The sequence below is a fragment of the Protomyctophum parallelum genome (genome assembly GCF_964188405.1).
Source record: "Protomyctophum parallelum genome assembly, chromosome: 6".
Classification (NCBI taxonomy): Eukaryota; Metazoa; Chordata; class Actinopteri; order Myctophiformes; family Myctophidae; genus Protomyctophum; species Protomyctophum parallelum.
The window spans coordinates 25,456,836-25,472,657 of NC_139701.1; the positions used below are offsets into that span (position 1 = coordinate 25,456,836).

At 42.0% G+C, this 15,822-nt stretch overlaps 1 protein-coding gene across 1 annotated transcript in view; it reads right to left on the bottom strand.

The window, feature by feature from the left end:
• Window positions 1-15,822, bottom strand: part of rabgap1l (RAB GTPase activating protein 1-like) — a 118,309-nt gene that overhangs the window by 48,512 nt on the left and 53,975 nt on the right. Inside the window, exons 16-18 of the mRNA XM_083767493.1 lie at window positions 13,352-13,477; window positions 10,915-11,058; window positions 5,491-5,532 (exon numbers count right to left, since the gene is read on the bottom strand). Of these exons, the coding sequence (XP_083623619.1) occupies window positions 5,491-5,532; window positions 10,915-11,058; window positions 13,352-13,477 (312 nt within the window). The remainder of the gene's footprint in view (window positions 1-5,490; window positions 5,533-10,914; window positions 11,059-13,351; window positions 13,478-15,822) is intronic.

The following is a 15,822-nucleotide window of genomic DNA, read 5'->3' on the forward strand; positions in this document are numbered from 1 at the left end:
CCATGCGCCGCTTATGCATTTTAGGATAGATGTAGATAGAATATGTAGACCTATTTGACAGTGCAGAAACATAATTGCCATAATTGCCACCTGGGTACAATCACAGACACACAGCTCCCCTCTACAGTGCACTGAAAGTGACTGCATGGACTGTCTTTAATATCACACACACCATAATTCACTAGCCCCCCTAAAAAAATATATAAGAAAAACGATTTTTATTATTTATTAAATTGATGTATATCGTCAGATATATGATATATCGTTACATGCCTATAATATAGGGTTTCACCACTTAAACCCCAGCATCCTTATTGTGGGGAGAGCTTTCACGGAAAATAGCAGATCGACAAGCTCACAACATATGCTCATATGTTTGACCCCGTGCAGTCATGTATATGTGGTGGTTCCATTTGACTGGATAATGCTGTTTTAATAATAATATTTTATTTATGGCTGTTACCTTTTCAGCTAGTACATACAGGATGTCTAATGTTTGTTCACTTTGCATGGACATGCATGGACTGTCCACAAGGGGGGAACCACAGTGTAATTTAAGTCTCTCAACTCAGAAACCTCTATCCGCTATGCAGATGACACCCAGCTACACATATCTGTCTCACCAGACAACCCCAATGCCCTGAGTGAGCTCACTTCCTGTCTCAATGACATCCATCTTTGGATGTGTAGTAATTTTCTAAAACTTAATGAAGGAAAAACTGAGATCCTTCTCACTGGTCCCCAGTCTGAGAGAGAAAAGGTCAAGCTAATGCTTGGATCCCTGGCTAGACATGTCAAAACAGAGGTCACAGACCTGGGTGTAACTTTAGACTTGTACATGCTTTTATCACAAGCCGACTAGACTATTGCAACTCCCTTTTTACAGGACTACCCAAAAAATCTATAAAAGAATTACAAATAATCCAGAATGCGGCAGCTAGAATACTAACAAACACCAGAAGAAGAGATCACATTAGTCCAGTCCTGTCAACATTACATTGGTTACCAGTAGCATTTAGAATAGATTTTAAAGCACTTTTATTTGTATATGAAGCACTTTATAACCTAACACCTTCATACATTAAGGATTCCATAAATTTGTATGTTCCCACTAGAACACTCAGGTCTTCATCCACTCTTCTTTTAAAATTACCAAAAGCTCAACATAGGAACACCGGTGAGGCCGCTTTCTGGGTCTATGGCCCCAAGTTGTGGAACACCCTACCACTGCACCTTAAAAGGGCGACCTCCCTTGATGTTTTTAAGAGCAAGCTGAAAACTTATTTTTTCAACTTGGCATTTGTTTAGTTTTATCTTGTGTTCTGGTACACATTTCCTTACCATTTTTAATTTTTTAGTTTTGTATTGCTATTTTTATTTGCTAATTGTATAATACTGTGTATTGTAATGATTGACCTCCTTTTTGTTTCCGGCATTCCGCTGCTTGTTATTTTTAATTTTTATGTGAAGCACTTTGAGTTGCATTTTATGTATAAAAATGTGCTATATAAATAAAGTTTATTATTATTATTATTATACTGCTGGTTTTATCTCCTACCAGGACCTCTAGTACTGATGGTTTTATCTCCTACCAGGACCTCTAGTACCGATGGTTTTATCTCCTACCAGGACCTCTAGTACTGATGGTTTTATCTCCTACCAGGACCTCTAGTACCGATGGTTTTATCTCCTACCAGGACCTCTAGTACTGATGGTTTTATCTCCTAACAGGACCTCTAGTACTGATGGTTTTATCTCCTACCAGGACCTCTAGTACTGATGGTTTTATCTCCTAACAGGACCTCTAGTACTGATGGTTTTATCTCCTAACAGGACCTCTAGTACTGATGGTTTTATCTCCTACCAGGACCTCTAGTACTGATGGTTTTATCTCCTAACAGGACCTCTAGTACTGATGGTTTTATCTCCTACCAGGACCTCTAGTACTGATGGTTTTATCTCCTAACAGGACCTCTAGTACTGATGGTTTTATCTCCTAACAGGACCTCTAGTACTGATGGTTTTATCTCCTACCAGGACCTCTAGTACTGATGGTTTTATCTCCTAACAGGACCTCTAGTACTGATGGTTTTATCTCCTACCAGGACCTCTAGTACTGATGGTTTTATCTCCTAACAGGACCTCTAGTACTGATGGTTTTATCTCCTACCAGGACCTCTAGTACTGATGGTTTTATCTCCTACCAGGACCTCTAGTACAAACTTTTGTCCGGGACCCTAGTTCTATATCTAGTGAAAATAGCAGATGTGAGCTTGTACATGAGCTATTTTCACCACTTCTTCAAATTTCTCTGGAGAAATTTATATGGAGAAATTTTGTTTTTAATTCATTCATTTTTGATTTTTTTTTTGGGAATGTTTTTTGTGAGAGCTAGGGGGTGCTGAGTTTGCCCTGACTGAGGGGGGGGGGGTGCAGGGTGTCATAGTACTTTATGTACACATTTGCTGCTATTTTTAACCTTGTGTTATATACTGTATACTGTATGTATTCACATTTACTATCAGTTGTATCAGTTGACTATCATGTTGATGTTCCTATGCTTGCTTTCCTAGCTGATCTTTTCTTTTCTTCTCTTTCCTGAAAACTGCAACTGATGGAGCTTGTACTGTAAACTATTTCACCCACTTCTTTACAAGTTCACCTGTGCAGCTGATTGCGATTCCTTAGAGACGGGAGGAGGGGAGGGACCCGAGTGTCCTGCGTTAGGCTGAACCCAGTGAGCACTCCAGCCGCAATACTGTCTTGTGAGCAACAGAGGGCAGTGTCAGCTAATCATACCACTGTGTTCGCTTTGTCTTATACATCACATTTCTGTCAGTTTTTGCTCAATTTACAACAGATAGGGAGAGAGACAGGAACCAGAGGACAAACAGAGAGACACCGGTCCCCAGGTAGGAGAGAGACAGGAACTAGAGGACAAACAGAGAGACACCGGTCCCCAGGTAGGAGAGAGACAGGAACCAGAGGACAAACAGAGGGACATTGGTCCCCAGGTAGGGGAGAGACAGGAACCAGAGGACAAACAGAGAGACACCGGTCCCCAGGTAGGAGAGAGACAGGAACCAGAGGACAAACAGAGAGACACCGGTCCCCAGGTAGGAGAGAGACAGGAACCAGAGGACAAACAGAGGGACACCGGTCCCCAGGTAGGAGAGAGACAGGAACCAGAGGACAAACAGAGGGACACCGGTCCCCAGGTAGGAGAGAGACAGGAACCAGAGGACAAACAGAGAGACACCGGTCCCCAGGTAGGAGAGAGACAGGAACCAGAGGACAAACAGAGGGACATTGGTCCCCAGGTAGGAGAGACAGGAACTAGAGGACAAACAGAGAGACACCGGTCCCCAGGTAGGAGAGAGACAGGAACTAGAGGACAAACAGAGGGACACCGGTCCCCAGGTAGGAGAGAGACAGGAACCAGAGGACAAACAGAGAGACACCGGTCCCCAGGTAGGAGAGAGACAGGAACTAGAGGACAAACAGAGGGACACCGGTCCCCAGGTAGGAGAGAGACAGGAACTAGAGGACAAACAGAGGGACACTGGTCCCCAGGTAGGAGAGAGACAGGAACCAGAGGACAAACAGAGAGACACCGGTCCCCAGGTAGGAGAGAGACAGGAACCAGAGGACAAACAGAGGGACACCGGTCCCCAGGTAGGAGAGAGACAGGAACCAGAGGACAAACAGAGAGACACCGGTCCCCAGGTAGGAGAGAGACAGGAACCAGAGGACAAACAGAGAGACACCGGTCTCCAGGTAGGAGAGAGACAGGAACCAGAGGACAAACAGAGGGACATTGGTCCCCAGGTAGGAGAGAGACAGGAACCAGAGGACAAACAGAGGGACACCGGTCCCCAGGTAGGAGAGAGACAGGAACCAGAGGACAAACAGAGAGACACCGGTCCCCAGGTAGGAGAGAGTCAGGAACCAGAGGACAAACAGAGGGACACCGGTCCCCAGGTAGGAGAGATTTTACAGGTTTACAGGTGTGGAATAGTGGGTAATAATAACAACAACAACACTAATAATGATAATTAATAATAGTAATAATAATTTCAATCTATGTAATCTCGTAATATCCGCATGGCGGTTTGCTCATTATGTTTATGAAGCATGGTGGTTTGCTCATAATATGGTTATGAAGCATCAACTGACGGCAAGAAAATGCTAATGTTAATGCCGCAGAATTAGTAACATGACTGTTTCTATGAGTGACTGACTATTGTACACGATACAGAGCCACTTCACTGACAATACTGCCAGGACAATTTGTTTATTTTTGGATTTACAGTATATGAGACGATTGTAAGATGACCCAATGATCTTATTCTCAATAGAAAAATCACTTCACGTCAGGACTTTTCAGAGACAGTTCTGAGTTGAGGGACTACTGTACAAGTAGACTAGCTGACTGTCATGGCTACAGAGGATCCTTTTAAACAAACAAACAGATACACAGAGTCGACCTCTGAGCGCAGACAGGAGAACAAACATGGCCGACGTGGTTCAATGTTCTCGTGTTTACTAAACAGCTCTGACCAGGAAAACCCACATGTGTCTTCTAGATCAGTGGTTCTCTGGCCACTGATTGTGTTGCAGGCGAGCACATCACTTTTTTGGGCTAGTTCTCAGGAGAGCACCTGGAGATGTTACTGCAGGCGGACATCTCTACTCTAGCCAGCATGAGACAGATAAAATGAACTACTCACCTAATGACATCTCTACTATACTCTCTACTCTAGCCAGCATGAGACAGATAAAATTAACTACTCACCTAATGACATCTCTACTATACTGAACTACTCTAGCCAGCTACTCAAAGTATATTCGCTTATGGCCTTCTTGAATGATGCTGTTAACAATACAACAATTGATTGTGTCCGGATAGCTCTAGCTCAGTAGGTAGGGCTCTCGCCTTCGGAACACAAGGTCATGGATTCAAATTTGAGTACAGACAACTCAGCGTATGAGTCTTCAAGAAAGCTGACCCCCCCCCCCCACACACACACACACACACACACACACACACACACACACCCACACACACACACACACACACACACACACACACACACACACACACACACACACACACACACACACACACACACTTAAAACTGACCCGGTCACAATTACATGGTCTTTTTTTCACAAGTTCAGTCTTCCATGTTTCTATGGCTTATTGTGTATATTATTCTTATTGCCTTCCTGCTTGATCCTGCCTTATCGCTGCTTGCAGCGATTTTTTTCATGGCACCGTCGGAGGTGCGTCAGGCAAAAATGCCCAGCAAGTATTCTCACTTGTGCTTACATATATTCTAATACATTCTTAAAAGTATTTAAATTGTCCCTTTGGAAATGTGCAGATACAGTGCATACACCTAGGCTATAATGTATGTTCAATGATTTGGTGTCCCCACCCACAGGTTGAGAACCAGTGTTCTGACTGATAGACAGTAAAGTACTGACCTTGAGGAGAGCCAGCGCCACGTTGAAGATGATGTTCAGACCCTGGATAGTGGAGAAAAGAACATAAACAGGCAGTTAACACTGGTTCTAAACTGATTTTACCAAACGGCTTTACTGGGACCACCGACGGTCAAAACTGCTTTTACTAGGACCACCGCCGGTCCAAACTGGTTTCACTGGGACCACCACTGGTCCAAACTGGTTTCACTGGGACCACCACTGGTCCAAACTGGTTTCACTGGGACCACCACTGGTCCAAACTGGTTTCACTGGGACCACCACTGGTCCAAACTGGTTTTACTGGGACCACCACTGGTCCAAACTAGTTTCACTGGGACCACCACTGGTCCAAACTGGTTTCACTGGGACCACCACTGGTCCAAACTGGTTTTACTGGGACCACCACTGGTCCAAACTGGTTTTACTGGGACCACCACTGGTCCAAACTAGTTTCACTGGGACTAAAGTGGTTTACTGCAGTGGTTTTCAAAGTGGGGTCTATGAGGGGGGCTCCAGAGGGTCCCCCTACAAAATATAGCATCAAAATCAGTTTAATTAGTTAGTTATATATCGGCTATTTGAAATTGAAAACAGATGATTTTAGGAACGCATTGAAACATTGAATATTGTACAACATGTTGAACAACACACATCTTGCAATGGGGACCATTGCCAAAATATAACCAGTGGGCCATGAACCACTGGTTTTATTGTGACCACCAGGTCCAAACTGGTTTAACTGGAACCATTGGGTGGTTTTGTGTCGACTGCAAAGTCAGACGCAATATTAAACACTAAACTATGTTCCTGTCAGAATATCTCACGACCGCTTTTACAGTAGGTCTTGAGCCACTAGTTGAGAAACAAGCGCAACACGCACCACACACACATACACATACCGCGCAGAGAGGTGCTAGGGAAGACCCGTCTCCTCAGTTGCTCCCGACAACACGTTCACATGGTAACAGAGTACTAAAAATAACCTGACACCTCTAAAAATAACTCCAGACAAAGACAGACCAACAGAGAGACAGAGACACAGGCGGACAGAAAGAGGCAGAAAAAGAGACTTATAGAGAGACAGTGAGTGAGAGAGACAGAAACAGGGAGTGAGAGACAGACAGACAGAAACAGACAGAGCGAGAGAAGAGGAGAGGAAGGTAGATAAAGAGAGAATAAGAGACAGACAAAGACTGTCTCCCCACCTCTGCCTACATGTGCCACTAGATGGTGCTAGAGTAGGATTGGTTAGTTTTTTTACCAGCTGCTATGCAATAGCAAGCCGAGTCTATCATCGAAGTACAAGCTAGTCCTCTAGTCCAGGTGGTTTTCTCATTGGCTGACGTCGCTGTGCAAGTCCAGTTGGCTTTTTCATTGGCTAAACCCATTATACATAGTATAATATGGATAGAGACCGAACCGGAGCGTTAGCCCCGCCCCCCGCTATTCGTTTAAATAGAAGTTGCTCAGTGGTGTTTTGAAGCACCCAGAAGACTGCCGGAAGTATAATAATAACTCAATGGCTCGAGCGAGCAGAAGTTTAGCCTAGCCTAGCCCCGGACCTAAAATTTGAGGTCCGGGCTTATGCACGTGATGTCATGAACGTCCGTCCACCTCCATGAAAGTGCTGCAATTCCACATTTCGCCAGTAGGTAGTGGCAGCTTCAACGTTGGATAGCCTTACTGGGGGCTTGGCTAAACCGTATGTACGTGCATAACCGCAAATATGTCCTGGCGGAAACCAACGACTCAGAACACAATAGTTCCGCCTTACAGAATTTCGGTTCCTACCTAAACTATTGCGCTGAAACTGACACAGAGGCAGTTATAGCGGACCCCCGCAGATAATGCAGCTGGTAATTAATTGATTGCATGTTCCAGAACTGGGTGAGTGATATTAAACATAGAACGTTATCTAAATTAACACTGGTTAACGATAAATAAATAAAAAATCAAACCAATAGGGGCTAACACTTTACATGGAGACGTGAGGCGTAGTGTTTTCAAAGATTTCCACTCTGGAAGGGCAGGTTTCCCTTTGCTACGGTTCAACCCCTAATAACGCCATTGTCGTCTTATGGACGGCACATCTGCTTTTCTTTTGGACGATTTCTCTAGAGAATGTTTCTTTCTTTCTTCCTTCCCTAGTTCTATGAGACATCCAATCGTCTGCCTTCAGCAGTAACAAAGAGCAACTCTTTCCTCACCTTGAGCTGCAGGTTTTGCTATGAATTGTGGGATAGGAGGTTAGGAGCCCAGTTAAGAGATTAGTGAGCACAAAAGAACCTTTTGTTACATTTAATTATAATTCTTATTCTAAAACAATGGGGAGAGCAGCTGTGCATGTTTTAAAGTTTCACACTGATGAAGGAACATGATAGAATTATTGGTGATGGATGGGCAATTTAAACTTTTTATCTTGGTTAAATTAATCCCCAACAATCCCATTGGTCCTTCATCATCAGTGTTAAACTTCCAGATATTAATAGCTGCTCTGCCTATTGTTTTACAACTAGAATAGTAATGAAATGAGACAAAAAGGAGCTTTGTTCGGTCTAATCCCTTATCCCTGAATTAATTTGTTGCTGTCGGGTGGAGACCTTGTATGTCCAAAATAGTTCATTTTTTAAGATTTTAAATATTGAAAATAGGCCATCTACAATCTTACGTGTTGCATCGTGGTACGTTGTGTGAGCTTCTGCTATTTTCACTACTTTTGTGCGACACTCTTGTATGATGAAAGTAAGACATTAATCTATTGGGGGGGGGACTACATTTAGAAAAATGGATACGAGATTTCTGGGTGACAGAAACAAATTGCATTTGCCTGGAATACCTGGAACACAAGGTGTGAAAAAACTTCGTTTTCTAAGGAAGTTGTTCTCAATTTGGGGTCCACTGACTCTCCAGGGGTCCTTGGGGGGCTCCCAGGGGTTCCCCAGATTCTTTCTTTTTTTATAAATTCAGCATCATTTTAACCACTTGATCCATTTATACTTTGGCTATCCAAATATATAATAATAAGAAAAAAAATATATATAATAAGAAAAAGATAAATATATAATTTGATTTCTAATAGTCTTTGCATTTGTTTAAACCCAAATCTTCTCTTCTGGAGGTCCCTGGCACGAAATAGTTTCAGATGGGGGTCCGTGGCTAAATACAATACATATTAATGTGGGGGTCTTTGATACAAACTGATGTTCTAAGAAAGCAGGCCTGCCTTTTTTTTTTTTTTTTTTTTTTTTATATTGTTGCTCATGTGCAGAAACCTCTTATCTCTTCTCCATATTCTATGTTTTTGTTTTTTAAATAAATGAATGCCCACACAAAAGGGTAACAAGATGACTCGCCCCGTTTCTGTTTTCCTCCCAGAATTTTCCCCAGTGAGGGGTGGGAGAGGCTGGACAGCAGACGGCTGGACTTTGAATTTCTCTAAATATAAACTAAACTACAATCAAGTACAAATATAATTTATGAAAAGCTACTACATTGAAGTCTGTTCACAGAAGTTGTTGTAGGCTACAGTATGTGGGGATTATCTGACGAGGTACCATTTGAGTGTGCAAAACCTTACATATACTAAATAATACTAAATTGTTTATAGGGTCAATATAAGTAAAATAATATAGCCTTTCTACAGGAGTATCTTTTTATATTTTTCCAAAAAGAATACAAACAGCCAATAGCATATTACAAAGTTATCCCCCTCACTGGTGACAATTCCGGGAGGAAGCACCGGGGCGAGTCATCCGGTATTCCACAAAAGTAGGCCTATCAAAAGCAGCAGATCCACTTTCGCTATTTTTGAATTTGAAAGTAACAGTTTTGATTGTATGAGGCTTCCCTTTCCGACAGAGACGATATTGAGCTAATGGCAATTATATTTGCATAATCGTTATAATGGTTTTCCTTCATCTGTATGAAAGCAGCAGGATGAAATTAACATATTTCATATTTCCATCATTATTTCCACGCTATTCCACTTCCAAGGGCTTTCTAAAATGTTCATAAGCATAACAAAACTATACAAAACATTCAAATAGCAAAAATAGCAGATGCTTACCACAAGTTGCAATGTGACATCTTATGAGCTTGTAGGTTTGCTCTTTTTGACATTTTGAAAAAATATAAAAGTATATAATTACGGTATTAATTTAACTTATATTCATATAATTGGTTCTCATTAATGCTCATTAATATGGTACCATTTTTGTCTACTCAGTCCGTGTCTCAGAGGAGGGCTGTGGAGTGTGGACAGTTCAGAAACCTTCCTACCAGTGACAATATCGGTGGGGAATCCTATAATAGAAGCCATTGTTCTCGTGTTAAAAATAAAATAAAATCTTGTTTAAAAGAAAAGCCTAATTATTAGGTCATGGTTCCCACAGCCACTCCTTTGAGACACAGACCGAGTTGCAAAAATAGTGCAATTTTATCATCATTACCAACTAACAGAGACGTAGAGTTCTTAAATTGTCACGGGTTCAATGCCAAAAATAAATAAATAAATAAAATCATTAACCACAATCAATGATTTATATGACAACTAACTGTCATGCATGATCATGACAGCTCTAGTGGTAAGCTGGACTATTTTCTATCATGGGGAATGTAGGAAGTAGAGGCCTGCAACCAGTCTGTCAGCCAATCAAATGACAGTATGTCTGGTGTTGCCAGGGTTATTGCACTGACAACGTGTCGCTCATGTCCATATAGCATCATCCTCCCACTCAACCACCACAACTTGAACTTTACATTGTTGTTGTCGGGCAGAAAACCAATAATTACCATTTAAATACATATGATTTTTATTTGTATTTTCCGGTCGGGGTTCGATCCCCGGCGGGGTCATACCAAAGACTGAAAGATTGGGACCCAGTGCCCCCCTGCTTGGTACTCAGCATCAAGGGCCTAGCGTAATGTCCACCCTATATTATTATTATAGTATTATATATACTACTATATTCTATATATACTATATGTACTATACATCAAGCTACCTCACACTACAGAAACAGGAGATAGGCTACTGCCCTATGGGCCACATTGCTTGGCAAGGCTTACTTTGATCATACTACAGCGTCAAACAAAAGCATCAAAAGTAGCAGATCTACAAGCTCGAAACCCAGCGCAAAGCGACATGTTTTGAGCTTGTAAATCTGCTACTAGATCTACATCTGCTATCACCCGACAGTGTTCTTTTTCAGAAAATCACTTCTGCGCTGCTTACAAATTCGCCTATCGGCTTGTTCCTGCAGCAATGCAGGCGTTCCATTAATGACGGTAAAGCACACCCTCTTGTGTAATATTGCTTAATTCTGACGCCGATAGTGGATTAAAAATAATAATTAGTAAACAATTTGTGTGGTTTTGATAATTCCCATGTGCCCAGACAGACAGACAGACAGACAGACGTCTCACCTCATACAGCAGTAGGTCAGTGATATGGAACACCATGCACAGAGGGAACTTGGCGGTGAACAGAGTCAGGAACCATTGGGACGCGAACATGTGAGCTTCAAGGTTCAAGTCCTGGAAATGACTCCACAGCTCTGGGATCTGTTCCTACACAACACACAGACAGGACACTAACAGTTTAAAACATGACTATACAGGTCAAGGATCTGTTCCTACACAACACACAGACAGGACACTAACAGTTTAAAACATGACTATACAGGTCTAGGATGTGTTCCTGCACAACACACAGACAGGACACTAACAGTTTAAAACATGACTATACAGGTCTAGGATCTGTTCCTACACAACACACAGACAGGACACTAACAGTTTAAAACATGACTATACAGGTCTAGGATCTGTTCCTACACAACACACAGACAGGACACTAACAGTTTAAAACATGACTATACAGGTCTAGGATCTGTTCCTACACAACACATCTACAAGCTCACAGCTCGGCACTTGATGGGTGTGAAAATAGGCAGCAGTAGTGCACGTGCGCGCACAGCCGTGCACACACACTTTTGTTTAGCAGATTTCTGATTTTCTGGACAGTTTTAAAGGATGCCCAGTGTTCTGCTATTTTTGAGAGAAGGGTCAGGGCATTCCATACTTGTGTGACAGTGCTGTAGAAGGAGAAGTTACCCATGTTTGTTTTATAAGTGCGTGCGTGGTAACAGGTCGTTGTTCTCGCTCCCTCTAGTATTATGCCTGTGTGTCGCTCACTTTCTTAATTAAAATTAGTCAGGCATGTGGTTACTGAGGGCAAAGCTGCATTTACAATTTTGAATGTCAATCCCATTTTCAATTGCTTAACTCTGTATACCCAGAGCCAACATAGGCTAGCAAAATGAGTTGAAAAGAGGTGGGTCATGGGCCCCAGGCCGAGAAGTAGTGGAATTAGTTTGTTTTGGGAGATTTGAAGCTTAGTCTTAAGTGACATTGGGATGTTGGAGAACCAAGAGTTGGAAGCACAGTCAAAGGAGGGCTGAATTAGGACTCTGGCAAGAGTCTTGAGAGCACTTTTGTTCACAAAAGACCTTCTTCTGACCAAGAATCTTGTAACTTGTAACTTTTTATTTTATATGAAATATCCTGTATCATTAGGGTTTTATGGACAATGTTTCTGAACATACTAGTTTGACCACTTCAAATGCTCTAATCTTAAAATAACAATCAAAAATAGCCATTGAGAGCTTGTAGATAGGCTATTTTGTACGACATGTTTTCGAAAAAGACATGCTGGCTTCCATTAGATCCAAATGAGTGAAATCATTGGTGGCATGCCACATGACTGAGAACTTGAATCCGGGAGAAGGTACGTACCCAGGGGCGTGCATACGTAGACGCCAAGGGGTGCTTGAGCACCCCCTAGTGGCCCTCTCTGGACCAACATGCCCTTTTGTCACGTCCATTTGGTACAATTCTTTTCTTGTTTTGTATTATTTGTACGTGTATTATACTGTATAGTATGTGGCCCATGGTGACATCGATCAATTCTGGATTAAAAGCTTATAATATATTTATTCATAAATTTGTCATGATGTTGTATGTGTGTGAGACTGTCCACACACACACACACACACACCCACACGGGAGGCATCGTGCCCCTCCCTCCGCGCCTCCGCCTCCGTTCACTCTCATTCAACGTGAACGCGCGTACACTCTGCACAGGGCAGAAGTTTGCAGAAAGGGCTTCTGACTTCTTACATTATCACGAGTCACGAATGACGGACCCGGTCCAAAAAGTTGGCCGGTCGCTGACTCGGAGGGGAAAGTGAGCGAAACGAGAGATCTACTAGGCGCATGGGGCATTGGAGCTGCATGCCTGCAGAGGCCCCATGAGCGATGTGGATCTGTCATTTATATGGAACGAACGTACGCTTAGCTTGATGCTAACGTGACCCCCCCCCCCCCCTCTCTCTCTCTAACGTGCGATAGAGACTAGAGAGACGTCTCTCTCTCTCTCTCAGCAGGGAATGCTTCAAATTGACATTGGTTGTTCAAGTTAAATTGATGTGTTTATGTTATTATGGTATTTACCATAGGCAATATGCAATATTGAAAAAAGTTAAAATGACCAGTGAGCAGGCTCATCAAAAATGTAAGATTTGCACAAGGCTATTTCTGCTGTGCAGACCCGTTTTTGACCCGAAAATAACGACTTTATAATCGGAAATACTCCTTTTTTTTCCGCACGGGCACTTCACGCCCGTGCATGTGAGCCGGTAGCAATTGGAGACCTCCATCTGTGAAGTACTGGATACGGCTCTCAGAGCACAGAGCCGGGGTGTGTGTGTGTTAGAGAAATGTTGTTTTTTTAACATTTAAGGTGCCCTTTTGTTTCACTTGAGCACCTGCCCCTCAAAGTGTCTGTGCACGCCACTGTACGTACCTGTAGTAGTCTCTCCAGCTGGTAGAACTTACAGTGAAGATCCTCAAAGTTGTTCCTGTACAGATCTCTGAGGCCGTAGTCGTACATGATCTTCACCAACACACAGAACGCCTGTTCCTCTGGCATCTGGAAACCATACAGAAAATAATGACGCTTTTTGTGTGTTTTTAGTTTTTATGCTAGATGGTGCTCTTCGCTAACCTATGAGTTTACTTTGAGTCTCATTTAAACATTCTACCAGGAAAAATACGAGAAAAAAGCTGGCAAGTAACAAGTAGCAAGTTGAGAAGTAACAAACACCAACTGTAACGTCTTACAGTACATTTTAAAATGTGTAATCTTGTGGATTACAGTAACCGGGGTACAGTAGGCTTGGAACTCACTCCCAACTCACATCAGAGCTGCCCCCACCTTCGAAATGTTCAAAAGCACACTCAAAACCCACCTTTTCAAACTGGCTTTCCCTACTGGATGGATTCAGAATCATGACAACCCCCTAGTTTGACATGTCACATGCTACTTAAAGCATAAGGAAAGCTTGACATTTTTGCCTGCCATAGGTAGTAGTAGGGTCACAAGAAACCCCTATAAAAATGTGTCAATAGTGACAGCCGGTCAGCAAGTGGATTCATGAATGTATGTACTGTATATACAGTAGACAATATTTTAGGCCAATAAAAAAGACTATATACCAAATTTCTCCCTTTAAACAAAAGAAGCCTGTTGGCTGCCGGACTAATAGGACTGTATTTTAACATCAATCATAATGGTGGTAGTTGGAGAGCCGTGCACCTTCTCTGGAGCGCGTAGCACGCATCTGGATGCTGATCCACACAGACAGCAGACACAACCCATAATATTATTATAGCCCCTTTAAAATAAGAAATTGGGCTTAAAGCTAAAATGAATCCCAAGACTATCTTTTGCAAATCTGACTGATCTCATTAAATGACCCCTATGAAATCCTCAGGACTGAAATCTGTCCCCAGGACTGAGAACTTTAAGCCCAAATGTGTGGCTAAACAAAGTATTTCTGTGAGCCAGTTCCGAGTTATTTTTATACCACGCATTTTTACATTTTTATCCTCACACTTCACACAATGGTGACTCAGAGCCAATGTACAGTAGCTGACAACACTTTCGAGGACATGCTGTATGGTAGTGTGAACACACATATAAGTGGTTAATATCTCCCTGCTTACCTCTAGCCTACACTACCTCCTCCCCTCTCCTGTCTTTTCTACATTCTTTCCTTCTCTCTCTCCTATCCTACTCTCTCCTGACTACTGGATTCGTGTTGGACGTTATACAAAATAACCTCTACCCCCCCCCACTCTCTGTCTGTCTGTCTCCGTCTCATCCAAGGTCATTTCAGAGTGGGGAATGTGTGCTCTATTCATCATTCTGCTTCATCCTTCAACACCCACACACACGTATAAACACGCTCACACTCACGCACGCACATAACACATTTACACACAAACGACATCAGCGGTTCTTTCATTTCTCATGATGTCTGGTGAAGAAATTATTATTATTATTAGTTATAATAATCTATTAGTTTGTAGGTGTAAATCATGTACAATTTGTCACTAGTGGTGATATTTAGTACATGATAGTTATGCCTATATTTATATTTTCATCTGATCTTATTTTTTTTTTACTTATTATGTGAATCTCTGAATGTGCGTTGAAGTCTATTATGGTGTTGCTAAACTGACTGTCTGGGAGTGGTCATGATCTGTAATGTATTTGTATTTTGTACATATTGTATGTGTATGTGTAATTAGGGCTGCAACACATTCAATTGAATATTTAAAAGACAAATCTATTTCAATAAAATAATAGATGTTTTAAAACAGGCAATTGACACGCTCACAACGGTCCCATCGTGGCGTGTTGTGAGCTCGGTAGATCGGCTATTTTCGCTAATTTTGTGCTACAACTTTGTACAACAAAGAATAAAAGATGGTTTAAGTAGTGAATCAGAGTAATACTGTACAATGTGTACACTCAGTCGATTATAAAACATTAATTTGAAATTATCACGTTGATTCGTTGATTTATAATAAAAACACGTATTTAAAATAACACTCTATATTCAACTGATGTTATTCTATTATTCAACATGCTGTCAGTTCAGTGAGAGTGGAGAGACTCAGTGCATCAACATATACCTCCATGGAATCAAAATGCGCATGTGGCGTGTGCGATCATATATTCCTTAGTCATCGAGGTGAAAACATGCAATTTAATTATCATCGTCTCTTATTGTAGACTGCTGAATGTTGGGTCTATAAAATAAGCGGTTGGGTCTGTAATATCTCGGAACAAATCGGATCTCGGACAATTTTCACCAGGTACAACCAGGTCTGGGTCATTTGAAAAAGATCTCAGAACCATTAAATGGTTCTGAGATCTTTTTCAATCATAATGGGCCCATGAATTTTGTTCATATACCCAAAATGTGG